Raw genomic sequence first — 23,458 nt, 5'->3', positions numbered from 1 at the left:
GAGAAGGAAATCGCTCCAGGTGTTCTGGAGAGCCATTTGGCTGCTTCCATTAAGTCCAAGATGTGCTGGACCCAAGAATTCCACCCCTAGGCATTTAGAAAAACCTTTCAGAGAGCACAAGGAGGCGCCACCGAGAAGATGCATTGAATCACTGTAACTGCAAGCCACAAAGCAAAGCTGAAAACTCCCTAGCTGTCCCTCTGCAGGGGGAGTGGTGAAGAGGGGACTGCCCTGCAGACTGGTGGCCCTTTAGGGAGGGGGCTTTGGTGCTAAGGGTAAGACAAGAAGTCCAGTGTGAACTGTGGGAGAACGGAGGAGGGGCTAGTTTTCTAGAAAGAGCCAGTTTAGCCAAAGGTGGGAACAGCGCTGGCAGGAGGTGTGAGCAGGGCCCCTGGCTAGTTGGAGGCTTCAAAGTGCAGCTCTTCTGGCATCCTAAATCTCGGCTGCAAGGCCTGGGTTGCAATTCCTGACTCAACTCGGCCCGTGTCGCACCCCGCACTCCAAAGAGCCCCGACCCTGTGCAATCTCCCCCTGCAGCACTCGGCTGAACCCGTTCCCGGAGAGCTGGGAACTCGGGCTCCTGCCTGCGGATTTATGGTCCAGGAAATGCATTTCTAATTGGTCCCAGGATGCTCGGATACAGGAATCAGACACCATCTCTTGCGGGTGGAGGGTGGGCGTGTGTGTGGAGAGAGAACTAATAACACCAGAGTGGTGATCGCACTCTGCTCCCTCAAAGCGCAACCGCTCCCAGGATGGGGGGAATACCTGCTGGCCGGGGCGCAGGGGAGGGACAGAATTTGGGTGTCTTTACTCCAAGGTATGCGCGTGTAGCCGGACTTTCTCTTAATTTATGGGGAGGGGCCAATCGCGAAATACAGTACCCGTTTTCTAAGGCGAGCATCACCCTTCCCCCACACGTGGACCCAAACTGCCCGTAAGGAAAAAGGGTGGATCATTTATCATAGAGAAAACCACCTGTGGTCCGCCAAGAGCCTCTTCAGTCAAGTCGGGGCCGGGCGTCGCAGACGGGAGCCGGACGCGAGGGACCGGGCGCGAGGTGGGCGAGCCGAAACGAGCGGGGCGCCTCGGCCCGCCCGGGGCCTGCTGTGCCGGGCTTCACCTAGCGGCTCCCGGGAGGGGCCAGAGAGTGCCCTGGGTGCTGGGAGCCTTCCCGTTACGCAGTGCCTGTCCCTTTAAGTCCAAGTCCCGGGAAAGGAGGGGCTGGGGCGCCCCGGCGGGACCCCCGTTTCCAGGCCCGCGGGAGCAGGAAGGGACGGCGGGCGGGCGGCGCGCCCGGGGACCCCGCCGGCGCCGCGCGCCCTCCGCCAGGCGTGGCCGCGCCCCTCTCCGGGCCGCCGGCGCGCCGGGGGCGGGGGGCCGGCCGGGGGCGCGCGCGCGGGGTGCGGGGTGCGGGAGCGCGCGGGCGGGGTGCGGGTGCGGGCGCGCGCGCCGCGCCGGCCCGAGCGCGCGAGCCGGGCCCGGAGCGCACGCCGCCGCCGCCGCCGCCGCCGCCTGACCCGCCGCATTGCTGCTGCCGCCGCCGCCAGGCCCGGCCCGGCCCGGCCCGCGGCCCCCAGCATGGTGCGGCCGCCCGCGCCGCCGCCCGTGCCGCCGCCGCCCGCGGGCCCCGCCGCCGCCCTCGGGCGCCCGCAGCGCGGCAGCCGCAGGTGGGGGGCTGCGCCCCGGGCCTGAGCGCCGCGGTCCCGCCCGGCGGGCTCGCCTCCGAGGGGCACTTGCCGCTGAGGTGGAGCCGCGGGCACCAGACGCTCCTGCTCCTGCCCCCTCCCTCCCCTCCCCCGCCCGCCTCCCCTCCGGTCCTGTCTCCAGCGGGAGCGCGAGACGCTGGTCAGGCTCCGCGGCGCAGCTCGGAAATGAATAATCGGCCCCGATCGACTTAAATGCCACCGGAGCCGGCGCCGCGGCCGCCCGCCGCCCGGGATCTGCTCGCTGTGGTTTTTGCTTTCTCCATTCTTCCTTAAAAAAAAAAAAAAGAAAAAAAAAAAAATATATATATATAGCAAAACAAAACCAGCCAGCCAGCCAGCCAACCAAGACTCCGGTTTGTTGATCGCCTTTTTTTTTTTTTTTTTTTCACCGTTTGCGGGATTTGCAAACCGAGTTACATGCATGTCCAGTGGGGGTAGGTTTAATTTTGACGATGGAGGGTCCTACTGTGGAGGCTGGGAGGACGGCAAGGCGCACGGCCATGGCGTCTGCACCGGCCCCAAGGGCCAAGGCGAATACACCGGCTCGTGGAGCCACGGCTTCGAGGTACTGGGCGTCTACACCTGGCCCAGCGGCAACACGTACCAGGGCACTTGGGCGCAGGGCAAGCGCCACGGCATCGGCCTGGAGAGCAAGGGGAAGTGGGTGTACAAGGGCGAGTGGACGCACGGATTTAAGGGGCGCTACGGGGTGCGGGAGTGCACAGGCAACGGGGCCAAGTACGAAGGGACCTGGAGCAACGGGCTGCAGGACGGCTACGGCACCGAGACCTACTCCGATGGAGGTAGGTGCGCCGCGCGCGGGGCTGGCGGAGGAGGAACCTTCTTCTCTTGCCCCTTCTGTTTATCTCTGGGGAAGTCGAGCTTCTCCCTCCAGAGGGCCTGGGCACCTGGGGCTTTTCTTGGGGCTCCCTGGAGGCCACAGCGGCCTTGGCTACAGGTTGCCCCGCTGCCTGGTGGGGGACAGCGCCTCTGTGCCAGCTGAAGGGTGTTGGGGGCTTTCCAGGAGCAGTGCCAGGCCCAGGAGCCTCGGAGCTGAGCAGAGTGTCAGTGCTTCGTGTAAGAGCAGGCCGGAAAGGCCAGACTGGGCCCGCGGCCTCCTCTGGGACCCAGCAAGGGCGCGGGGGGCTGGAAGAGGGCCCCCTCCCCTTGTTGGCAAAGCTCCCTAGGTGTCAGCCTCTGGGAGCCAGGCCCGGTTCTGCTGCTCGTTTTCCTGCCTGGCCGACGGGCCTGCCTTAGTCCTGATTAGCCCAAGCCAATGGAAAGAGCGGCTGGGAGAGCTAGAGGCGGGGGACAAGAACCCAAACCATCACAACAAGGCAATAAACTTCTAGGTGGTTGGACGCGGGCTAGCGCTGTCGGAGCAGGCTGCTGGCGGGAGAGAGGGAGGGAGGCCCATCTGTTTAGCGTGAGCCCAGGAATCTCGTCTTTCAGTGGCTGAATCATTTTCACCATTAGTTTAGAGATGCTCTGTGCCTTCATTCTAAGATGCCACCACATTCCGGGCTGAGCCGGTGCCGGAAGCCAGCGTGCTGTCTGCCTGCCCGGCCTCCTGCCCGCCGCCACGGCTGTAAGATGGTTTCTGTGCAGGGAGCCCTGGCTGGCTTTGCAGCTGCTCCCCTGTCCCAGACACTCCAGTGTCCACTCCTCAGGGCGTCTGAGAGGCGTGGAGCACTTACTGTTCTTGGAAGCCAGACCCCCAAACAAGCCAGCTCCCCAGAGGCCCCCTCCCCCATTAGGAGCTTATCCTCAGAAGTGGCTCCCTGCTTCCCTCTTGGCACTTGGTAATTTTTCAGGCATGGATGCCTGGAAAGGGAATGGGGCACAGCGGGGACTTGTGTGCTTTTGCCGGGCACAGAAATCACCAGCGGACGTGTGGTCTCCTGCTCGCTGCCTGAGTCTCCTGAATCAAGTGCTAAATACCTGCTCTCCAGCCACATCCAGGAGTGACGGGGGGCTGGAGAGTAATTATTATTTTGGCTTATGCAACTGAGAGGCAGGGTTCGTTATTCCTCAGAGGAGAGGAGGCGTGGGGGGCAGTTAATTATATAACGCTCCTGCCTGTCAAAGCCATGGCGCCCTGTCCCAGGCGGCCTTTTCTGTGCTGTTGTTGTTTTCCTGGAGTGGGTTGGAGAGCTCCCCTGACCCTGGGGCAATGGGGCCAGGCCCAGCAGAGGGCCCTCCCTGGGTTCTAGGCCGTGGGTGGGTGGGTGTGTGTGTGTGTGTGTGTGTGTGTGTGTGTGTGTGTGTGTGTGTGTGTGTGTGTGTGTACAGGCACCGCGAGGCCCAGGCAGCAGATGTGGGTGGTTGAGGTGGGTGGCTGAGCAGCCTGGCACTCCCAGCTGGGCTCTTTGGGAGCCCAGGGGCCATTGTCACCCAGGGGACTCTGGTCTGGCTGCTCTGCAGATCCGTCCCTCCAGAGGTGCTCCCCTGTGCCTGCGACTGGAGCCTGGAGCCTGGGAGGAGAGGAGCTGGGCCCAGGGCCCCCTGGAAGTCGGCAGACTGAGAGGAAGGTTCAGCTCCCCAGTCGGCCCACCTTCCCCAGAAGTCTGCGGTGACCCGTGGCACTGTAGCTTCCATTCAGCAGACATCTACCGGGTGCCTACGCGAAGCAGGTGCTCGGGGCTCTGGGAAAACAGCAGGCAGAAAGCTGTGCCCTCACGGAGCTTCCATTTTAGAGGGGAGGGTGGTGACTTCACTGAGATGACGCAGGGGGTGGGGGGAGAGGGTCTGATTCTGTGGTTGACCGTGAGTGTAGACCCGGTTGCATTGTTGTGAGGGGTGCTGCTGTCGTTGGGTGGACATCCTTGGGTCTCTACCCGCCATCCAACTGGCTACGCTGTGTCCACTTCCTAAAGCATTTCCCTCTGCACCGTCTTGCTTGAGTCTCACGGTGTGTGTGTGTGTGTGTGTGTGGGTGGGTGTCCTGTTCATCACAGACGGAGCCAGGGAGGCCCCAGAGCCCGTGTGACAGGACAGAGCCCCCAGCCTTTGGTGGCAGCATCGAGGGTTTGAAACCCTGATCTGTGTGGGGTGGGGCCCCCTCTCCTCACGTCACACCACCTGTATGCCAGCCGAGGCAAGCGCACAGATGCAGGGCGCCAGGCTGACTGCTGCCTTTTGGTTGGCAACAGGGCATGATGGAAAGTCGCATTGACCTTTCTGACCTGGAATAATCAGTCCCAGACATCGGGAGCCACTTTTCTGGAACATACTCCCCGCTGCTCATTAGGAAGGAGGTGACTGTTGAGAATGTTTGCCCTCAAGCAGTGTGGGGGGTGAGCAGAGCCAACGTGGGGTGTCGTAATCCTCTGGAACAGAACCGCGGGTCTCCACGCCTGCTCCCAAATCCGCTGGTGGGTGGGGTGGGTCATGTTCCGGAGACGGCGGGCGGAGCCCTAGTGAGTCCTGACTCCAGTCCTACTTCTCATTTGCACAAGGGATGGGGACTGGGGACAGGCATCAGCACAGCTCCCGAACTTCAGCCGAGCTCCCAGTGCTGACGGGGGAGCCGGCGGTTTTCATGAAGAATGCACCGACGGCAGGTGTATTCTACATTTAGCTGGAATTGGTATGGAATCCATTTCAACTTGGGACACTTCTGCCAACTCCTCCGCCTCCAGGGTCATCCTCCACCAGGCGCAAGGCAGACATTGCTCACGCAAAGGAGCTGAGCGGCTTCCACTGTCTGTCGGGTGACCCCACATTGACGGTGAGGCCTGGGGGCCTAGGGTGGCAGGAGCACATGCTGTGGAGTTGACACCCATTGGGCTTGGATCCCAGGTGTGCCTTTGCTCTGCTCTGTGACCTTGGGCACGTTACTCGACTTCTCTGAGCTTCTGTTTCTAAAGCTGTACAAAGGGCTGATAATAACAGCTGTAAAGTAGGCGGAGATTAATTGAGGCGGTGGACACAGCAATGGCAGGAACAGAGTGAGCATTCATTATTAGTTAGCACTGTTTTATTACTACCATTCACATGCAGTGAGTGTCACTTGTAACGATGGTTGTTAGAACCAATAGCCAGACATGGTCGTGGTGATAGTTAGCATGATAATAGATGTCGGTGTTCAGCACTTACCGTGTGCCGGGCGTGTGGCGAGTGTCTGCACAGACACAGCAGTCAGCTGCTGCACCTCTCCAGGCCCAGTTTTCTCCATCCTCCCATTTCCACACGGGGAAGCGGAGGCTCAGGGCAGCCTTTCCAGAGCCCGTGCTTTTGAGTGGAACACCTCTCTCTAAACTCCCTCGTGCAGAACTACCTCCTGTTCCTCGCTCTTCTCCACACCCATTCTTCTCCTCTGGGTGCAGCAGAGGAGTTGCCGGCAGACGCACATGGGCAGACACCACACCCAGGCCCTCTTCTCCGCTCGCTGGACCCCTGCTTTGCTGCACAGGTGAATATTTCCTGCTGGGTGCCGTGCACACAGGATCCCTTGGACCCAAAGTTACCCCCCCGCAAATAAAACCCTCCCACAGCCCGAAAGATATGAGTCATCGCACACACCCGGCCGCTCCCCCTCATGCAGATTCCGTTCACCGGCCCAGATCCCTCGGCCCACACAAATCACACACACCCACAGTCAAAATTCAGATCCCCCAGTGCCCGCGCACACACACACAGTACACCTGTCACACACACACAGTACACCTGTCACCCGGAGACCGTTTCCACCCTGTCCCCCAAAACACAGCCATGTGCACCGTCCAGCTTTGTTCCCTTGCCAGGTACTCCAGATTCCCACCAACTCCTGCTGCTGAGAAGCAGCTCTCCCTGTGAAGGGGTTGCCTGCCGCAAAGCAGGGCTCAGATACAGATGGGGCTGTGGCTTGGTTTCCACATTAAATACACATTTAGGCAGTTAGTGCCCCATTAAAGGGGGAAAAACCCTCATCCAAACAAAATCAATGACATGTTTTTGGTGCTTGGCCAGGAATGTGTGAAAAGTAAACTCTTTTTTTTTTTAATCCAAATGGTTGATTTAGGAGGACGCAGGTGCATAGACATGGATATTACGCCCATAGGAACTCATTGCAGAAACAAACGGCAATTGGAGATAGAAGCATCTCCTCAGAGAGCCTTTCAGCCCCTTTGGGGAGGCCGAAGGCTCCATGAGGTGAAAGGAGAGGGGAAAGCAAATAACTAGTTCTTTGTTGCCAATAATAGCTGAGAGAGGAGTGCTGCGGAAGCCTCCCCTCACCCAGCACAGCCCTGGGGCGATTTGACGAGCTTTATGTTAGGAAGCCTAACTGGGCTGGTGAGGAAGGAAAGATCAGCACCCTCCGAAAATAGCCGTCCCCCGAGTGGCTAGTGAGGAGCCCTCGCTGACGTGGATGGCTGGCGCAGCAGCCCCGAGGAAGGGGGGCCGCCGGCCCATGTTGAGGATGCCCGTGGAGAGAGGAAGCCCGCAGGAAAAAGCGGTCATGGTGGCAGTAGGGCAGGACCAGGGGCGTCTTCCGTTTTCCTTCGAGACTTTTTCTTCCTCACCTTCCGCCAGGCCTCCGCAGCGCTAAAGACAGCTAGCTGTCAACCACGAGCTGATGATTCTGCGTAAAACACTCCTTTGACCCTTAAATGTCAGCGAGATATGAGATTTGTGAGCCCTGGAAGAGAGGGTGATGTTTGTGTGAATTTCCCCCCGTGGTCCGTCCCTTCTTGGACCAGCCGCTCCCCAATGTGCAGTTTCCTGGCATGTGAAAGGCCATGTGGTGGATGAAGGGCCTCTGCTAGTGGCCCTGGCCTCGCCAAGCAGGCTCTGTGGGCTGGAGCAAGGGGCCGGCTCTTCCGTCCTTCCCGTCCGGGAGAGAGGAGCCGTCCCTTCAGCACCTTGGAGAGCGCACCCCCCCTCCCCCACCCCAACGTGCTGCCTGGGCTGCGGGGAGCCCGCGCTGCTCTCATTCCCTCCGGACATCTCTTTCAGCCAGACCGTGTCTACCGGCCAGTGACCACCTGGCCCTGGCCCCTCCACACTCGGCCCCCAAACGTTTGCCTGCTCCCACTCTGTCAGCGGGTGGGTTTCATACTCCAGGAAACACCACGACTGTGGATGTTTGCCAGTTTTTCACCCCAATCCTATTAAGTCTTTTCTGAAAAAGTGGAGTGCCTTCTAGATGTCTCCTGGTGAACCAAGAGAGCATGTCCTAGCGAGGGGAGGCAGATTTGGGATGGGGTCCCTTAGTAGGACTCATGGAAATGAAACCTGAGGTTTATTTATGCCTTGGGCTGTGTGTGCTCAGTTCCCGTGGGGAGTACAGGGGCTGTAAGTGCACACCAAAGGCAGCAAAGGAATGACTTTGTCTGCAGCAGACAATGAAAGACTGTTTTGCCTCCATTCTCTTTAAATCGGCATCAGTGGATTGGTCATCTAGGTCAACCCTGCCCAATCCGCGTGAGGCTGTTTGAATTTAAATTTAAATTAATTACAGTGAAGTGAAATTTAGAGACTCAGTGCTTCTGTCATGTTAGCCACATTCCAAGCGCTCAAGTGCCACCTGTGACGTGTGGCCAGAACATTGGGCAGTGCAGAGATGGAGCATTTCTGTCATCACAGGAAGCCCTCTCGGACGGCGCTGGTGTGGAGCATAAGAGTCACGCAGAAAGGACTGTGTGTCTGTGCTGGTCACCACTGTGTCTCCAGGCGCTAAAACAGTGCCGGCATACAGTGGTCGCTCGATAAATACTTGTGGAAGGTACCAACTGTGCAAATGCAGTAGTATTTGGTAATTTCACCCACGGTCATCATTTCACATGTCCATCTCATTGCAGGAGCTCAGAACTGGATGTAGACAGTTAAAGGGAAATTTTAAAACTCTTCAAAGCATCGCTGTGTAATTCCCTGGTCAGTTTTGTTTTGTTATCAGCTCTGTCGCTCTGCCGCTGCTCATAGATACTGCCAGCATTTTACGTGAGTAAGATGGATGGTGTTGGACACAGTGAATAATGGAGAAAATGTGCTAATGCCGCCAGGCAGTCATGGCCAGGAGGCATTTTTGGAGCACTGTCTAATGAGCAATGTTCGTTGTAAAGTGCTAGGAAACACAAGCAGAAAAATAAGTACCCTTTCATCTGCCCACTTTCTTTTATTTTCTTTCTTTTTTTAAAAAACGATTTATTTATTTATTTATTTATTTATTGGCTATGTTGAGTCTTCATTGCTACGTTCAGTCTTTCTCTAGTTGCGGCGAGTGGGGGCTCCTCATTGCAGTGGCTCCTCTTGTTGCGGAGCACAGGTTCTAGGCATGTGGGCTTCAGTAGTTGCACACACGGGCTCAGTAGTTGTGCCTCGCAGGCTCTAGAGCACAGGCTCAAGAGTTGTGGTGCACAGGCTTAGCTGCTCCGTGGTATGTGGGATCTCCCTGGACCAGGGATTGAACCTGTGTCCCTGGCATTGGCAGGCAGATTCTTAACCACTGTGCCACCAGGGAAGTCCCTGCCCACTTTCTAATGGTTCGTTTTCCTTGGCTTGATTCATTCAGTCATTGAGAAGCACTTACTAGTTGCTACTATGTTCGAGGCATAGAGACGGAAAAGCTCAGCTCCACTTTCAGTGAATCCACCTGGCAATATTTGCTCTGTGTCTTAGTCCATTCGGACTGCTGTAACAGAATACCATAGACGGGGCAGGGCCGGGGTGGGGCGGGGGGATGTTTATAGACAACAACAGTCATTTCTCACAGTTCTGGAGGCTGAGAAGTCCCAGATCTAGGCGCTGGCAGATTTGGTGTTTGGTGAGGACCTTCTGGGTTGCATACTGACCTTCTCTGTGTCCTCACCTTGAGGGGAGGGACAAAGGAGTCTGTGGAACCTCTTTCATAAAGGCACGAACCCCGCCATGAAGGCTTCACCTGCATGAGCAAATCACCTCCCAAAGCCTGTACCTCCTAACTCCATCCCAGTGGGGTTTAGGATTTCAGCATATGGTTCTTTGGGGGACACAAGCATACAGCATGTAGCACTCTGTATACAGTAGACAGGTTGCAGTAATGTAGGCTGCTGGAAAAAATAAGCAAATAAAAAATAAAATTCAAGAAGCAGGATGACATGACTTTTACCAAGAAGAATATGTAGCCTGGGTGCAAAACTATAATACGTAAAATAACTAGGGGTTTCTCGTGCCAGACTTTGGCTCTCCCAAATGGAAATACCACAGGGGAGTGTTCTGAGAAGGGGAGGGAGAGGCGTGTCTATCCTTGAGTAGGCAGCAGAGGCGTCCCCGGAGGGGCATCTGAGCTGAGTCTGAATGACGGTGGGCAGCGTAGCTGTTACCCCAGGACTGAAGCTTCTGACTTTGAAGGGGACTTGGCCTTGGCTTTGGGTTTCTCATCTCTATGTTGGAGTCATAGCAGTTTTTTTCATATGTGCCATCTCCCATCTTCCCAGGAATATCAGAGGTGTTATTGGGACCCAGGGAGGGCTCCCTGGTGCTTTTGGAGACTTCCGAATGCATCAAGGGTCAGTCTCCGCTGCTGGTGCTGGAGAAACTGTCTGTTACTCCAGACCCATACATCCCACACCTGAGCGTGTGTGAGAGTCGCCTGGGAGGCGTGTTAAAACAGAGTTGCTGGCCCCCCTGCTGAATTTCTGGGTCTGAGACATCACCCAAGAATTCACATTTCTTACAGTGTCAGTTGGCGCTGATGCTGCTGGTCTGGGGACCCCCCCCTTTAGAGCCGCGGCTCCGGGCTGCTGCCTCTCAGCCCCGGCCGCACAGCACAACCACCGAGGATGATGTCCCAGGAGACCGTTAGAAATGCAGAGTCTCGGGCCCCACGGACCTGCAGGGTCAGAATCTGCACGCTTGCCAGATGCAGGCAGCTCCGTGTTAGCACACTTGTCCCGATCTTGCCTGCATGTGGAGTCATCTGGGCGCTTTGGAAGATGCTGGTGCCTGGGCTCCACCTAGAGATGCTGACGAGGTGGTCTGGGTGTTCAGTCTTTTTCAAACTGTCCAGGTGATTCTAATGTGTGGCTCGGGTTGACGGCCTCTCGTCCGGAGCAGCCTCAGCCGCACGTCAGAGTCACTGGGATGGTTTCAGGGAGGGACCGTGGGTTCCACCCAGCGCTGCTCCAGCCAGGATCTCGGACGGTGGCACCCAGCTTGGGTATGTGATAAAAGTAGGCTGGGCTGAGAGTTGCTGTTCTGGACAGAGATTTTAAACTCTGGGTCAAGTGGCTCATGAAAATGACATAGAGTCTAGCGTTCCCAAGCACCACATACAGGTGCTGTTACTTTTCTGCCTTGTCACCAGGGGCCTCCTCCTCTGTGTCTGTGTCTTCCCCTCGTTTCTTGTAAGGATGCCTCTCGTTTGATTTAGGGTCCAGCCAGAATCCAGGGTGATCTCATCTCAAGAACTGTGTTCATTGCATCTACAGAAACCGTTTTTCTAAGTGAGGGCGCATTCCCAAGCACCAGAGTCTCGGACGTGGACGTATCTTTTGGGGGACACTCTTCAGCCCCCACTGCAGTGTCTTACAGGCTTCGGCCTGAACGCGCTCCAAGGCGTGTGCCTGCTAACTAGACTCCTAAAGCCGGGGGGTCCTTTGGAAGAAGAATGCTCACTGTTTTTATCATCCACTTGGTTCTGAGCCCTGGGCTGTGCACGTAACCGTAGATGCTATTTCTTTTAGTCCTTAGATCAGTGCTTGTGGGTAAAGTATGTATTGCCATTTAAGGGGTGAGAAAGTCAGGCGTGCAGGGGTCTGTGGCTCGATGAGATTGCTAGGCCGGCGGGCGGTGGGCCTTGGTTGGCCTGCGGGCGGTGGCCCTGGGCTGGCCTGTGGCACCGAGCCATGGCATTTCCCGATGGAGCAGTCATTTCAGTGCCGCCCCCCCCCCAGGCCCATACTTTACAGTTGAGGAAGCTGAGGCCCAGAGGAGCCCACGGTCCCACAGTGAGGCAGAGGCAGGGAAGGATGACAGTCTTCTGAACCTGGGCCTTTGGTGGGCCTTTGTGCAGTCATTCTTAAGCTCGTGGGGGCTCCCAGACCCCTCTGAGAGCGTTTGGAAGCGGTGGTCCTCTCCCAGGTGTCAGGCAAGGCCCTGCACTCATGCGATGTTTTGTGGGCCCCTCTGGGGGTCAAAGACTCCTGGCGACTTCTCCATGGACCCTGGATAAGAACCCTTCCATCCTCCATGGGTATGCACACGTGCCGAGATCCTACAGCCAGTGGGAGTGGGAGGAGGGCCTGTAGACTCCTACAGGACTGAGTCCAAGGCGAAGGTCAGGAGCGGGCAGTGGGCCTCTCCCTGTCCCTCCTCCGCTGTGAGGATGCTCCCCTCTCCAGGGACCCAGAGCCCCGCCGCTTCTCCCAGAGGACCCCCAGTCCACCCTTGCAGCCAGCATCTGGTGCTCTGATCTTCCTCCCGTCCTGCTCCCTGCAGCTCACCGTGGACTCGGCCTCAGCTGCTGTCACTCCCAGGCCCGGTGAGTATCTGGCCTTGAGCTGGGAGCCGCCTGGCCCTCTTTCGTGTGGTTTCCCTGTGAGATAAGATAAGCTTGACTCCCTCATTTTACAGATGGGAAGCTGAGGCTCAGGGAGGCAGAGGTGATGGGAAATGCTGAAACAGGGCTGACCCTGTGGTCACTGGGCTGATCACCTGACCTGGGCCGCCTGGACAGGCTCCCAGGGGAGAGCCCAGGGGCCTGTAGTCGGGTCCTCTGATGCAGGTGGTCCTGAGGACCACACCTCGAGCAGCACCTGCCTCCCACCCCCCCAGTCGGCTGTGGAGGCACTTCCAGGTAGGGTGGGTGGCAGTCGCGTTGTGGGGAGGCTGGGAAGGGTTTTCAATGGGGAGGGTTTCAGGAACCAAGGGAGGCCAGGGGACCCCTCCCAGTAGCACCAGGTGGACTCCTACCTGGTAGGCTGGTGTCACAAACCTGTGCAGGCTTTGTCGGAGGCTGGTTGTAGGAGCAAAGCCGAGGGGCCCTGAGCTGGGGCCCCACTGCCCACCTGGGGCCCATGCAGCCAACTTGCGTGCACAGCCTTTTCAAGGCCGTGCTCCTGGCCATTGAGTTGCTGACTGGTGAGTTTGGAGATGTGGCTGCAATAGTGGAAATGCGTTGTGGTGAGGATGGTGCGGGGTGGTCTGTGGCTTTACCGGTGGCCCTTCTGTGCCTCTGGGCCCTGTGTGTGCACACACGCCTGTGCACCGGCTCCTGGATTGTCTCCTCCCCATCTACTGGAAGCTCCAGGATGGCAGGTGGCCCCTGGTCCGGCCACGGCACCGCAGCAGGGGGAGCTCAGGGACTGTGGCTGGATGACGAGTGAGGGACACCCCAGCAGAGCTGAGGATGCGAGGGGCAGTCGTGTGGGGGTTGTGGAACAGGCAGGCAGGAGAACAGCACGTGCAGAGGCCCGGAGGCAGAGGCATGGGCTGCAGCCGAGTGAGGGCAGAGGGTGAGGGGTCTGAGCACAGCTTTCAGGCCATGGGGAGGACGTTGCGTTTTGTCCTGAGGCCAGGGAAGGGCTCTGAATGATTTTTTTTTTTTTTTAATGTTTTGGCGGCGCGGCATGGCGTGTGGGATCTTAGTTTCCCCACCAGGGATCAAACTCACGTCCCCCGCAGTGGAAGCATGGAGTCTTAACCACTGGACCGCCAGGGAAGTCCCCTCTGAACAGTTTAATCAGGGCAGCAGTGCAATCTGGTGTTTGTACTTTTGTAATTAAACAGTTTGTTTCCAGGTAATTGTAGATTCCCATGCGGTTGTGAGAATAATACAGGCACATCCCCTGAACCCTCCACCGCGTCCCCCGCAATGGGAAAACCCTAATACACATTTTCAGCCCAGATGCCAACATCGATACGGTCCAGTACAGAATATCCCATCTCCACAGGGACCCTTGGTCCTCCTTTTATGACCACACCCACACTCCCTCACCCCTGTGTCTCCGCAGCCCCCGGCAGCACTGGTCTGCTCTCCATTTCTGTCATTTCTCATTTCGAGAACGTTCTCCAGATGTAGCCTTTGGGGGCAGCCTTTGTTGTTCGCTGTGATTGTCTGGAGACCGTGCAGGCCACTCTTCCCGTCAACAGTTGGTCCCTTTTGCTGCTGCCTGCGGTCCACAGAGGGGATGGAGTGGCACCCTGTCACCATCCGGGGCGTCTGGGGTAGCTCCCGCGTGTGGCTACTGTGCGCACAGCTGCTGCAGACTCACGTGGAGGCTCTGTCTGTGTGAACCTGAGTCTTCGTTTCTCTGGGATAAATGCCCAGGAGTGCGCTTGCTGGGCCGCATGGCCGTTGTGTGGTTGTGTTTGGATAACCACTCTGGCTGCTGGGCGGGGAAAGAAAGGGGGGCCAGAGTGGAAGCTGGGGGCCTCTGGGAGGGGGTGCAGCTGTCCAGGGGGAAGCGGGTGATGGTCTGGGCCTGGGTGGGGATAGTGGACTGGGGAGAACCAGAACCCTGAGAGTCCGGAGGTGGGGAGAGCAGGCGGGCGGAGTCCGGGACCATCAGTGCCCAGGAACCGGGGACAGAGGGGGCCCCTGGGGGGGGGGGCAGGTGAGGATGGTGAGGGTGCCGTGGGGGTTGTGAGTCTGGACCTCAGTGGGGCATCATCCTCTGGGGGGTGGGCCAGGGGAGAGGTCGTCCCTGGAGGGGCCCCAGGACTCAGAACTGGGCGGAGGAGGAGGAGGGCAGGGAGGGAGGAGGGTGGTGGGACAGCGGGAGCAGAGATGGGGCCGGGACTCAGCCCTCGCTTGTCCCTGCCACGTGGCCACCATTTTCGTCCATTAGGCCATCTGCTTGCCCCCCACCCCATGAGGCCAGGCCCACATGGTTACTGGGCCCATTTTACAGACGGGGAGACCAAGGCCAGGGGATACACTTGCCCAAGTCATGTAGGAGATTTGGATGCTGGAAGCCGCGGGATCCACAGCATAGGGCTGAGCTCAGACCCCGGGTCCTCGGTGACGAGCCCGCGTGGGGCCTCCTGCAGGCTGTGTATGAGCTTGCGCCTAGTACACACACATGCTCCGTACATAGGCTGCCGTTACTGTTGTGGTCGTAAACCACATAGAGACACCCGTGGTGGGAGATGGGCCCGTCCTGCGCGGCACGTGCTCCCCACTCGTCCTTAGTTTACCCTAGAGGTGGTTGCGTATGCTTTGTTGAGATAGAATTTACATAAAGTTTGCCTTTTTAAAGTGTACAGTTCAGTGATTGTTAGAATGTTCACAAGGTTGTGCAACTGTCACCACAACCCAATTTTAGAACTTATCACCCACGAGAGAAACCCCGATGCAGCAAGCAGCCCCCCGCTGCCCCTCCCCCCCAGCCCTTGACATGCCCTGATTTGCTCTCTGTGTCTGGATTTGCGTGCTCTGGCCATTTCATACAGATGGAATCCTACCCGATGTGGTCTTCTGTGTCCGGCTTCCTTCATACAATGTCTTCAAGATTCCTCCACGTCCCACGTATCAGGACGTCGTGCCTTTTTAAGACTGAATAGCATCCCACGGTATGGATAGACCGCAGGTGTTTATGCAGCCATCCGTCGGGGGACACTTGGGTTGGTTCCACCTTTTGGCTCTTGTGACTAGTGCTGCTGTGAACATTTGTGGGCACAGTTTTGTGTGGAAATATGTTTTCCATTCTCTTAGGTAAACACGCACGAGTCGAGTTGCTGGGTCATATGGTGACTGTTTCACCTTTTGAGGCGCTGCCGGACTCTTCCAGAGCAGCTGCACCAGTTTACATTCCCGTCAATGGGGTTTGAGGGCTCCAGTGTCTCCACACCCTCGCCAACGCCTGCCATTATCTGTCTTTTAGATGACAGCCATCCTGGTGGGTGTGAAGTGGCATCTCACTGCGGTTTTGATTTGAATTTCCCTAATAACTAATGATGTTGAGCATCTTTTCGTGCACTTATTGGCCATCTGTGTGACTTTGGGGAAATGTTTGTTCAGACCCTTGCCCACTTTTAGGTTGGGTTATTTGTCTTTTTATTGTTGAGTTCTAAAGCTTTTTTATGTATTGTAGAGACCACAGAGACGTAAACCGTAGTGCCTGACTCCTAGCCACCCCCAGGGTGCCCACTGGCATGCTGTCCCCTCCCCACTGGGTGGTGGATTCCTTGAAATAAATCGTGGGTGCCTTTCTCTTGCCCCTAGAGTACCTAGCACAGTGGCAGGCACACAGCAGGCGCTCAGGGACCTCAGCCCACCGTCTGAGTGTCCGGGTAGTCCTGTCCAGTTCTCGACGAGGTGGCTTTGATGGGCTGCATTTAGGGTGTGTTTTACCAGCAGGGAGAGAACAGGGCAGCTGGGACCCACACAGGTATTTATTGAGCACTGACTGTGTGCTGGGCCATGAGCCGGCCCCAGGGTGGTGTGTGCATTTGCACAGGGTGGGGACCCCCGTCAGCGCATCCTTTACATTTAACTCTGATGGGGTGGAGGGAGCTGGGCCGGGGCTCACAGGGGCCGATCGGTGGGTGTTTGGGGCTTCTGGGAAAGCCTTCTAGAGGATGACTTCCCACAGAGAGCTGAGGATGGCAGGAGTGAGGCAGGTGTCGGACGTGGACTAGGAGGAGCATTTTTAAGCCTGACCCTCTGGGTCTGCACAGAACTAACCCAATTGTCGGGAGAAACAAGAGCCAGGAGGTGACCCACCAGGGACCAAGGTCTCAGCCCAAAGCCTGGCCAGAGTCTGTCTGGGCCCCAGCGTCCCACGCTGCCCAGACAGAGTGGGGACCAGCGCTCCCTGCGTGGGGGCTGAGTGGCCGTGTCCACGGTGCAGGGCCCAACGTGGAGGAAATTAATCGTGGGTCCCCGAGAGAATGCGGCAGAAATACAGCAGAAGTCGGGGTTTTCTCAGGGTTGGAGGCTGCTGTAGTGACAGTGACCGCGAATCCACATGCTCAGAGGGTCCTGCTAGCTCGAGGCCGAGCAGAAGGAGGAAAGGAAGGGCAGGATCATGGAGACGGAGAGAGAGAGAAAGAGATGGAGGGGCAGAGACAGACGGGGGAGGGGGAGGGGCAGGGCTGGGGAGGGGGAGGGGCAGGGCTGGGGAGGAAGAGACAGAGTTGGGGCTGAGTTGCAGGTGGGTAACGGCGGGGGTGGGGGGTGAACCTCGCCTGCTGTCAGGGGCACACGTGTGTTGTTGCTCACTCCGCCTCTTGTTGGTAAGCCCCGCGCCCCGCGCCTCACACGCACCTTCCTGTAAAGTCCCAGCAGCCTGAACCTCCACCAGAGCAGGGCCGGCCAGGCTGTTCCTGTGCCCCAGGCTGGCACCCCTGCCTCCGTGTCCGGCCCTGCCCACCCGCTCAGGACAGCGAGGGGTGCTAAGGAGCCCTGGGCCCCTGGGCCGTGGGGGCCTCGAGATGGTGACACTGGTGCTGCCTGTCCGCCCAGCGGCCCAGGGCTTCATCCCACTTGCGCTGCTCTCTGTTTGGCCCAAAGTCCTGAGATGAAAAAGCAGGTCTGCCTCACCCACCCAGGGAGCAGAACCCCCAGCCTGGGGACACCCTCCCTCTGCTTGGAGACACCCCTGTGCCATCCTGCAGGAGGGGCCCAGGCCCGGGACTCCCGCCCAGCAGGCTGAAGGAGGCTGGTGGGGCTGATTCTGAGCCGGGGTCAGGCCACAGGGTCAGCCCCGGGGGCTTCTGAGGTCCCTCAGCACCCCTGCTCTTTGGAAGGCGGGCAGATCTCTGCCTCCAGGCCTCCCCTCCATCTCCACCTCCAACTCCACGGAGGCCAGCAGGGAGGAACTCCTGTGGAACCACCCAGAACTCCCTTGGGGGTGTAGAGGCCAGGCCCCAGGAGCGCTGGGGTGGACAATTGGGTTCAGCCCTCGATATATCAGTGGTGGACCCGCCTCATGGTGAGTCGTGGAGTGAGAGGGTGTCAGAAAGAGCCTGCTGTGGGAGTGGGCTTTGGGGGTGGGGTGGGGAGGGTCTGAGAAAGGGGGCTCACCCTGGGTTGGGTGCTGTTGGAAAGGGGGCCAGGCCTCGGATGGGGGTGGGACTCATCTGTGGGGTGGGGGTTGGAGCTGAAATGGTAAAGGCTGTTTGGCATCCTTGAGGGGAGGTTTGGTCCTATGTGGGTGGCCGGGTGACCTCTGTTACCCTGTGGTGGTCCGGACCCTGTCTGAGGTCCGATTTATGCCCAACAGGAGGACAGCACAGCCCAGCCGGCTGGCAGCCAGGCCAGTGCCCAGGTGTTTGGGGGCCCTCTGGGGGAGGGGGGAGCTCCTCAGGTCTTCACACCATCGAACCCGCCTCTCAGCCGCCTTCTGCCCTCAGGGCCACTGTTCCAGCTCCTGTGCCTCAATGACCCTGGGTGATGGATGAGGGAAGTTTCCGGAAAACCCAACCTCAGGGGCCTGTCTGCCAGGGGCATGGGCCCCCTTGCTTGTGTGACCATACCTGTACAGAGCCTGGAAGGAGCGTGGGCCCTGGGCGGGAGCGACAGGAGTGGGGTCTGGCCAGGGTCCCTAAGGAACTGCGTGCTGGGACCTGAAGGGGCCGGCAGTGCCCAGAGAGAGTCAGGGTCCCCAACCCTCTATCAGACCCCATCTGGAGGTGCCCAGTGCAGCTATGGTCCCAGGGCTGACCAGGAATCAGGGCGGGGCTGGGGGAGATGGTTTAGCCCAAGACCTGCCCACTCCCCAGACGTTCCCTGGGCTCCACTTTCCAGGGGTGTCAAGGCTTCAGGGAAATAAAAAGGGTCCTGGGGTCCCAGGTCCCCCAGGGGCTGGAGGTCAGAGGAGGCTTGACAGAGGCTGGCTGTGGGAGGGGGCTCCCTGCCAGACCCCCTGAACGTAGAGTCATCCAGGGGCTTGGAGGCGGAGGAGTCTGCTGGCGAGTGGACACCGTGTCGGCCCCTCCTCTGCCCTCAGGGTCCCTCCTCAGAGCCGCTCTCCCCAGAGATGCCTGTGGAGCTCCCAGTGTCGCTCCTCACCAGGGCCACCGGGGTGCGGGGCCGGCCATCCCCCCCCAGACCCGGCACAGCTCAGAGCAGCGTCCATGGGGGCCACGGGGCGGGCTCGGGGCGGAGGCACGGCATGTCCTGGGCCCGGTCCACCCCTGGCTGGCCCTCCTGGCGTCCGGCGGGTGGGTGCGAGCTTCATTTTTGGCTCTCCAGCCGGCAGGCCTGAGTGTAACGCTGTCCCAGGGCATTTGCAGCCACCCTCACTGGACGTGCCGTTTCCATGGGTGACAGAGTCACGGGTTTGGCGAACACCACCGTGGTTTGCTGCCTGCCTAGGTCTCAGGGGGAGGCTGGTGAAAATAAGGATGTAACTTCTTCCCCCACGATCCCCAGTTCCATCCTCCCTCTGGGAGTCCACAGACCTCGGCTTGGGGTCCCTGCGCTGGCCCCACCCCCAGGGAGCAAATGTCATGCCTGAAATCAGTCTCCACCTCTGTGTCCCGGGGGGAGTCCCGACCTGAGACATCTCCACCCCATGGGCCGCTGGGGCCTCTGGGCAGGTTTGGGGGTGTTCTCTGGGGGTTCGGGGCACAGCTTGGAAACACTCCCCGACTGTGGGGTCCCCCCAGGCTGCAGAGCAGGCTTTCTGGGAGCCTCATCTGCAGGGGCCCCCACGGAGCCCGGTCGTCAGGGGGCTTGTTTCTGGCCTTCTCAGCAAGTGGAGGTGTCCCCACTGGGGTAGTCAGGGTAGCTGCGATGCCTGCAAGGAGGGGGCGGAGACCCCCAGACCCCTCCCCAGGGCAGTGGAAGGGCCGGGCTGCCCCACGCCCCCACCCCGCCCCCCGGGGGGCCCTCTCTGCTCAACTGAGGCTCTGTGTTCACTAGTGTGAGGCACAGCTCACACAGCACACAAGGCACCCACTTACAGCGTAGGATGCCATGATTTCTAGTGGAGCTGCAGGGCGGTGCAGCATCAGCTTCAGGACGTTTTCATCACACAGCTGTCGTCCCCGGTCCCCCGGCCCCTGGCAGCCACAGGTCTGGTTCCTGTCTCTGCGGGTCTGTCCATCATGGACGTTTCACGTGGATGGAATCCTACGCTGTCTGGCTTCTTTCACTCCTTGTAACATTTTCGAGGTTCATCCGTGTTGGGGCTTGACCACGTGCCACGTGAGTATTCAGACTGAGGAACGTTCCAGCACGTGGGCGGACCACACTCAGCTGATCCGTCACCCGACCGTGGACCTTGGGGTTGCGTTCCCCTTTCGGCTGCTGTGAACGTGCGTGCGCAGGTTTGTGTGTGGACGTGTGTTTTATTCATTTCATCCTTTTCATGTTGGGGTGTAAACGGAGGAGTGGAATTCCTGGGTCAGGCGGGACCTCTAGGTGTAACTGAGGCACGGCCAGACTGTTTCCCAGGGTGTCTGCACCATTTTACGTTTCCGTTCCGTTTCTTTTTAAAAAGAGCCTCCTGGAAGCCGAGACGTCCTCACAAGGCCCCGCACCGTCCCCCCTCCCCCCACAACCCGGACGTGGTGAGGTCTGTGTCTGGAGAAAATCCTAGTTTCCCCGAGCGCGCGGTCCGTGCCGCCGCCTGCGGGAGGCCCCGCCCCCTCCCGGCCCCGCCCCCGGGCCCCGCTCTGGTTTCCTTCGTGGTGGGGTTCCCGTGGCGCCTCTCTGCGCCCCTAGATCCGGGTCCGGGAGGTTCTTTGTCCTCCGCGCTCTCAGCCCCTGGCACTCGGAAGGGGCCTGGTAGGCGTGGGTGAGCGGAGGAAACCGCCGTTTAGGGTGGGGGTGTCCCCGCGCCGCAGGGGCCGGGGGAGCCCGGGGGCGGCGCGCTCTCCGCGGGAGGGGAAGACGAGCCGCGGCGGGACCGCCGGCCCCAGCCAGGCCCGCCTTCGTCTCGGCGAGCGTGCCCTGCCGGGGCGGGGGGCCTCCAGGCGTATGCCCGCCCCTGGGAGGGCCTCCAGGGGGACGGGTCGCGGGGCGTGCTTCCGGCAGCCGCGCGGCCTCCGCGGCCGGAGGGGCTCCCGGGCGCCCGGCGCTCGCTCCGGGCCGGGGCTGCTCCGGCGCCGGCGCCCGTGCGCTGGGAGCTGCAGCGCCTCACGGGCCGTTTCAGCCCCATTCACAAACGTGGAGGCTGCGGGTGAGTCACTCGCCGGGCCTCGCGGCTTCGTGCTGGAGCAGGACTCGAACCCAGGGCCCGGTGGCCGGCCTGCCCACGCCTCTCGCCCGCTCCGCCTGTGCCCCCGGCCCGGGAGCCCCCACAGGCCTTGGCCCTCCGCTCTCCCCGGGGCCCCGCGCTGCGGGAGCTGAGGCCTGTGGGGGGCTGGCTGGGCCCAGGCCGGCCTGGCGGCGGAGCCCCTGCGTTGGGTAGTGGCTGCGCGCGTCTCCTGCGACAGCCCCTCAGAGCTCGTGTCACGTCTCGGAGGCTTGGGGGACCCACCTGAGCCCAATCCTCCGCCTTAACCTGGGCGCCGGGCCTGGGCTGTGGTCCGGGCGTGTTCGGTGCGTGTGGCGTGCCTGCCCCTGAGGAGAGCGGGTGGGGGCTCCCTGCGGGCTGTGGGACCGGGCCGCTGCCCGGGGCGGAGCTGGGAGCTTGGCCCTCGGGCCTCTTTTCAGCAGCAAGAGCGTGGGTCCTCAAAAAAACAGCGTAGAAAAGAAAACGATTGTTGGTCCTGAAATAAGAACCACCTGCGAGCTCTTAAACCCCCTGCTGCTCGGGCCCCACCCCGACCCGCTGGATCCGTGTCTTTGGGCCGACTGGGCGTGAGTCACCAGTTTTCACGGTCCTGCAGGTGGGTTTTTTGTTTTCTTTTTAATTTATTTATTTATATATTTTATTTATTGATTGGCTGCGTTGGGTCCTCGTTGCTGCACACGGGCTTTCTCTAGTTGCTGCGAGCGGGGGCTGCTCTTCATAGTGGTGCGCAGGCTCCTCATTGCAGTGGCTTCTCTTGTGGAGCACGGGCCCTAGGTACGTGGGCTTCAGTAGTTGCGGCACATGGGCTCAGTAGTTGTGGCTCACGGGCTCTAGAGCACAGGCTCAGTAGTTGTGGCGCACGGGCTTCGTTGCTCCGTGGCATGGGGAATCTTCCCAGAGCAGGGCTCGAACCCATGTCTCCTGCCTTGGCAGGCGGATTCTTTACCCCTGCGCTGCCTAGGAAGTCCCCTTCAGGGGGTTCTAACAGGACAGTCTGGGTTCTTGATCTTGAGTGGCATCTGTCACCTGGAGAGTGTTGCAGCCCTGGTGGTCCGCCCACCCCCCGAGTTTCTGCTTTGGTGGGCCCGGGGAGCCTGAGCATCTCCATCTCATCAGGGTCCCAGGTGATGCTGATGCTGTTGGAGAGCCACGGCGCAGAGCAGCCTGGGTGGAGAGCAGCCACGCACCCCTCCCCCTCCCGCCGCAGCCCCCCCACCCGCTGCAGCCACCCCCGTCCATCACGGCCCACAGGTCCTCTGCCTGGTCACGTGCTAGACCATCACGGCCTCTGATGTGAAGTACTTAATGCAGCGCCTGCCATGTGCCCACCCTGAGGGGCTTGGCAAGTGTGACTCCACTTAGTCCCCAGCAGCAGCCCATGGGGTGGACATCGTCACTGTCCCCGTCATCACTGTCCTCGTCACAGAAGGGAAGACGGAGGCAGGGCCAAGTCGGGTGACGCGGGCCACCTCTGGAGCCAGTTGAGTGTCGGTCTGACCCCAGCTCCTGGCCCCTTCGTTGTGCTCCTCTTCTGTGGCTCTGAGGGAAGTCGTTTTTACCGCTGTTTTGCAGATGGGAAGGTAGAGGCTTGGGTCAGGTCATCTGTGCAGGATCCAAGCTCAGATCTGCCTGACTTCAGCCACTGTGGTAAAGGACCCTCTCCCACGAAAGGGCTCCCTCGTTTCCTTCTCCCACCCCTGCCCCCCACCCCCCACTAACCCCACCTCACAGTTCTTTCCAGGAACCCCTGAATTCTAAGAGGCCAGCCCTGTAGGCCTCAGGCCACCGAGACTTGGCACCGGCTGGGGGAGCAGAGAGGGGAGCGTGGGTCTGGGACGCGTGCTGCCCGGATGGCAGGATTGGGAGCCCTGCGTTCTATTCCTGTCTCCCCTGTTCAGGCCCAGAGGGAGGGCCAGGAGGGGTGAACAAGGGTGGTCCCTGCACACTGAGGTCCGACAGGATGTGGGGCTGAAACTTGGAAGCTGGAGGGAGGGGTGCACAGGTCTCCACAGCCTGCACCTCAAAACCACTCACCCCAGAGAGCAGACTGCGCTTGACACCGGGGGGTCGGAGGCAGCAGCCGGCCTCCCCGAGCGAGACCCAGGCTTCTCCCCAGTCCCCGAGGCCAGCACCTGGGTGCTGGGTGTGCAGAGACCCTTCTGCAGGCTGGATCGTCCGGCCACCCTGAGTGAGGACCCCCAGGCCGGTGGGACCTGGTGCAGCCGGAGCTGCAGGCTGTGTTCTTGGGTGCTGACGCCTCTGCTTTTCGGGGGACAGTGGAGAAGGATCCTCCAGAACGTGGCCTGGAGTCTGGCACACGTGGCGGGGTCCTCGCTGAGCCATGTGGTCAGGACATTGGGCAAGTGACTTAACCTCATCACGCCTCAGTTGTTTTCCTGCCTGTACAATGGGCACAGGGTCTCCCTTGCGGGCTCTGTATGGGGACTGACCGGTTTGGACCCGCTCTGAGCATTTGGTGGGGGGAAGGAGCCTCTGCCCTCCCCGGGGCAGTCAGGGTGACAAGCGAGCAGAGGGGGTCTCCCCAGGGAGCGTAGCTCAGAGGGAACCAGGCTCCTGGGTGGGGGGGACGCAGACTGGGGTCTGCACACTGCTCCTTGGACTCGCGGTGGGTGTGCACACATTAGCCGACGCTGCCAGGCA

The 23,458-nt window shown here is 59.9% G+C and overlaps 2 protein-coding genes across 12 annotated transcripts in view; both read left to right on the top strand.

Moving 5' to 3' along the window:
• Positions 1-23,458, top strand: part of LOC130839296 (junctophilin-3) — a 169,565-nt gene that overhangs the window by 85,452 nt on the left and 60,655 nt on the right. Inside the window, exon 1 of one of the 11 annotated variants that reach the window (XM_057713435.1) lies at positions 12,024-12,150. The exons of the other annotated variants lie outside the window; for them this stretch is intronic. The gene's annotated coding sequence lies outside the window, so the exon portion shown is untranslated. Of the gene's footprint in view, positions 1-12,023; positions 12,151-23,458 lie in introns of those variants that run through there. 11 annotated transcript variants of the gene reach the window in all.
• On the top strand, positions 2,131-3,301 carry JPH3 (junctophilin 3). The gene is made up of 2 exons (XM_057713448.1): positions 2,131-2,512; positions 3,216-3,301. The coding sequence occupies exons 1-2, from the start codon at positions 2,131-2,133 to the stop codon at positions 3,299-3,301; spliced, it is 468 nt and encodes a 155-aa protein (XP_057569431.1).

Source organism: Hippopotamus amphibius, chromosome 16, assembly GCF_030028045.1.
Source record: "Hippopotamus amphibius kiboko isolate mHipAmp2 chromosome 16, mHipAmp2.hap2, whole genome shotgun sequence".
In the NCBI taxonomy this organism is placed as follows: Eukaryota; Metazoa; Chordata; class Mammalia; order Artiodactyla; family Hippopotamidae; genus Hippopotamus; species Hippopotamus amphibius.
This window is presented reverse-complemented; position numbering and strand designations above follow the sequence as displayed.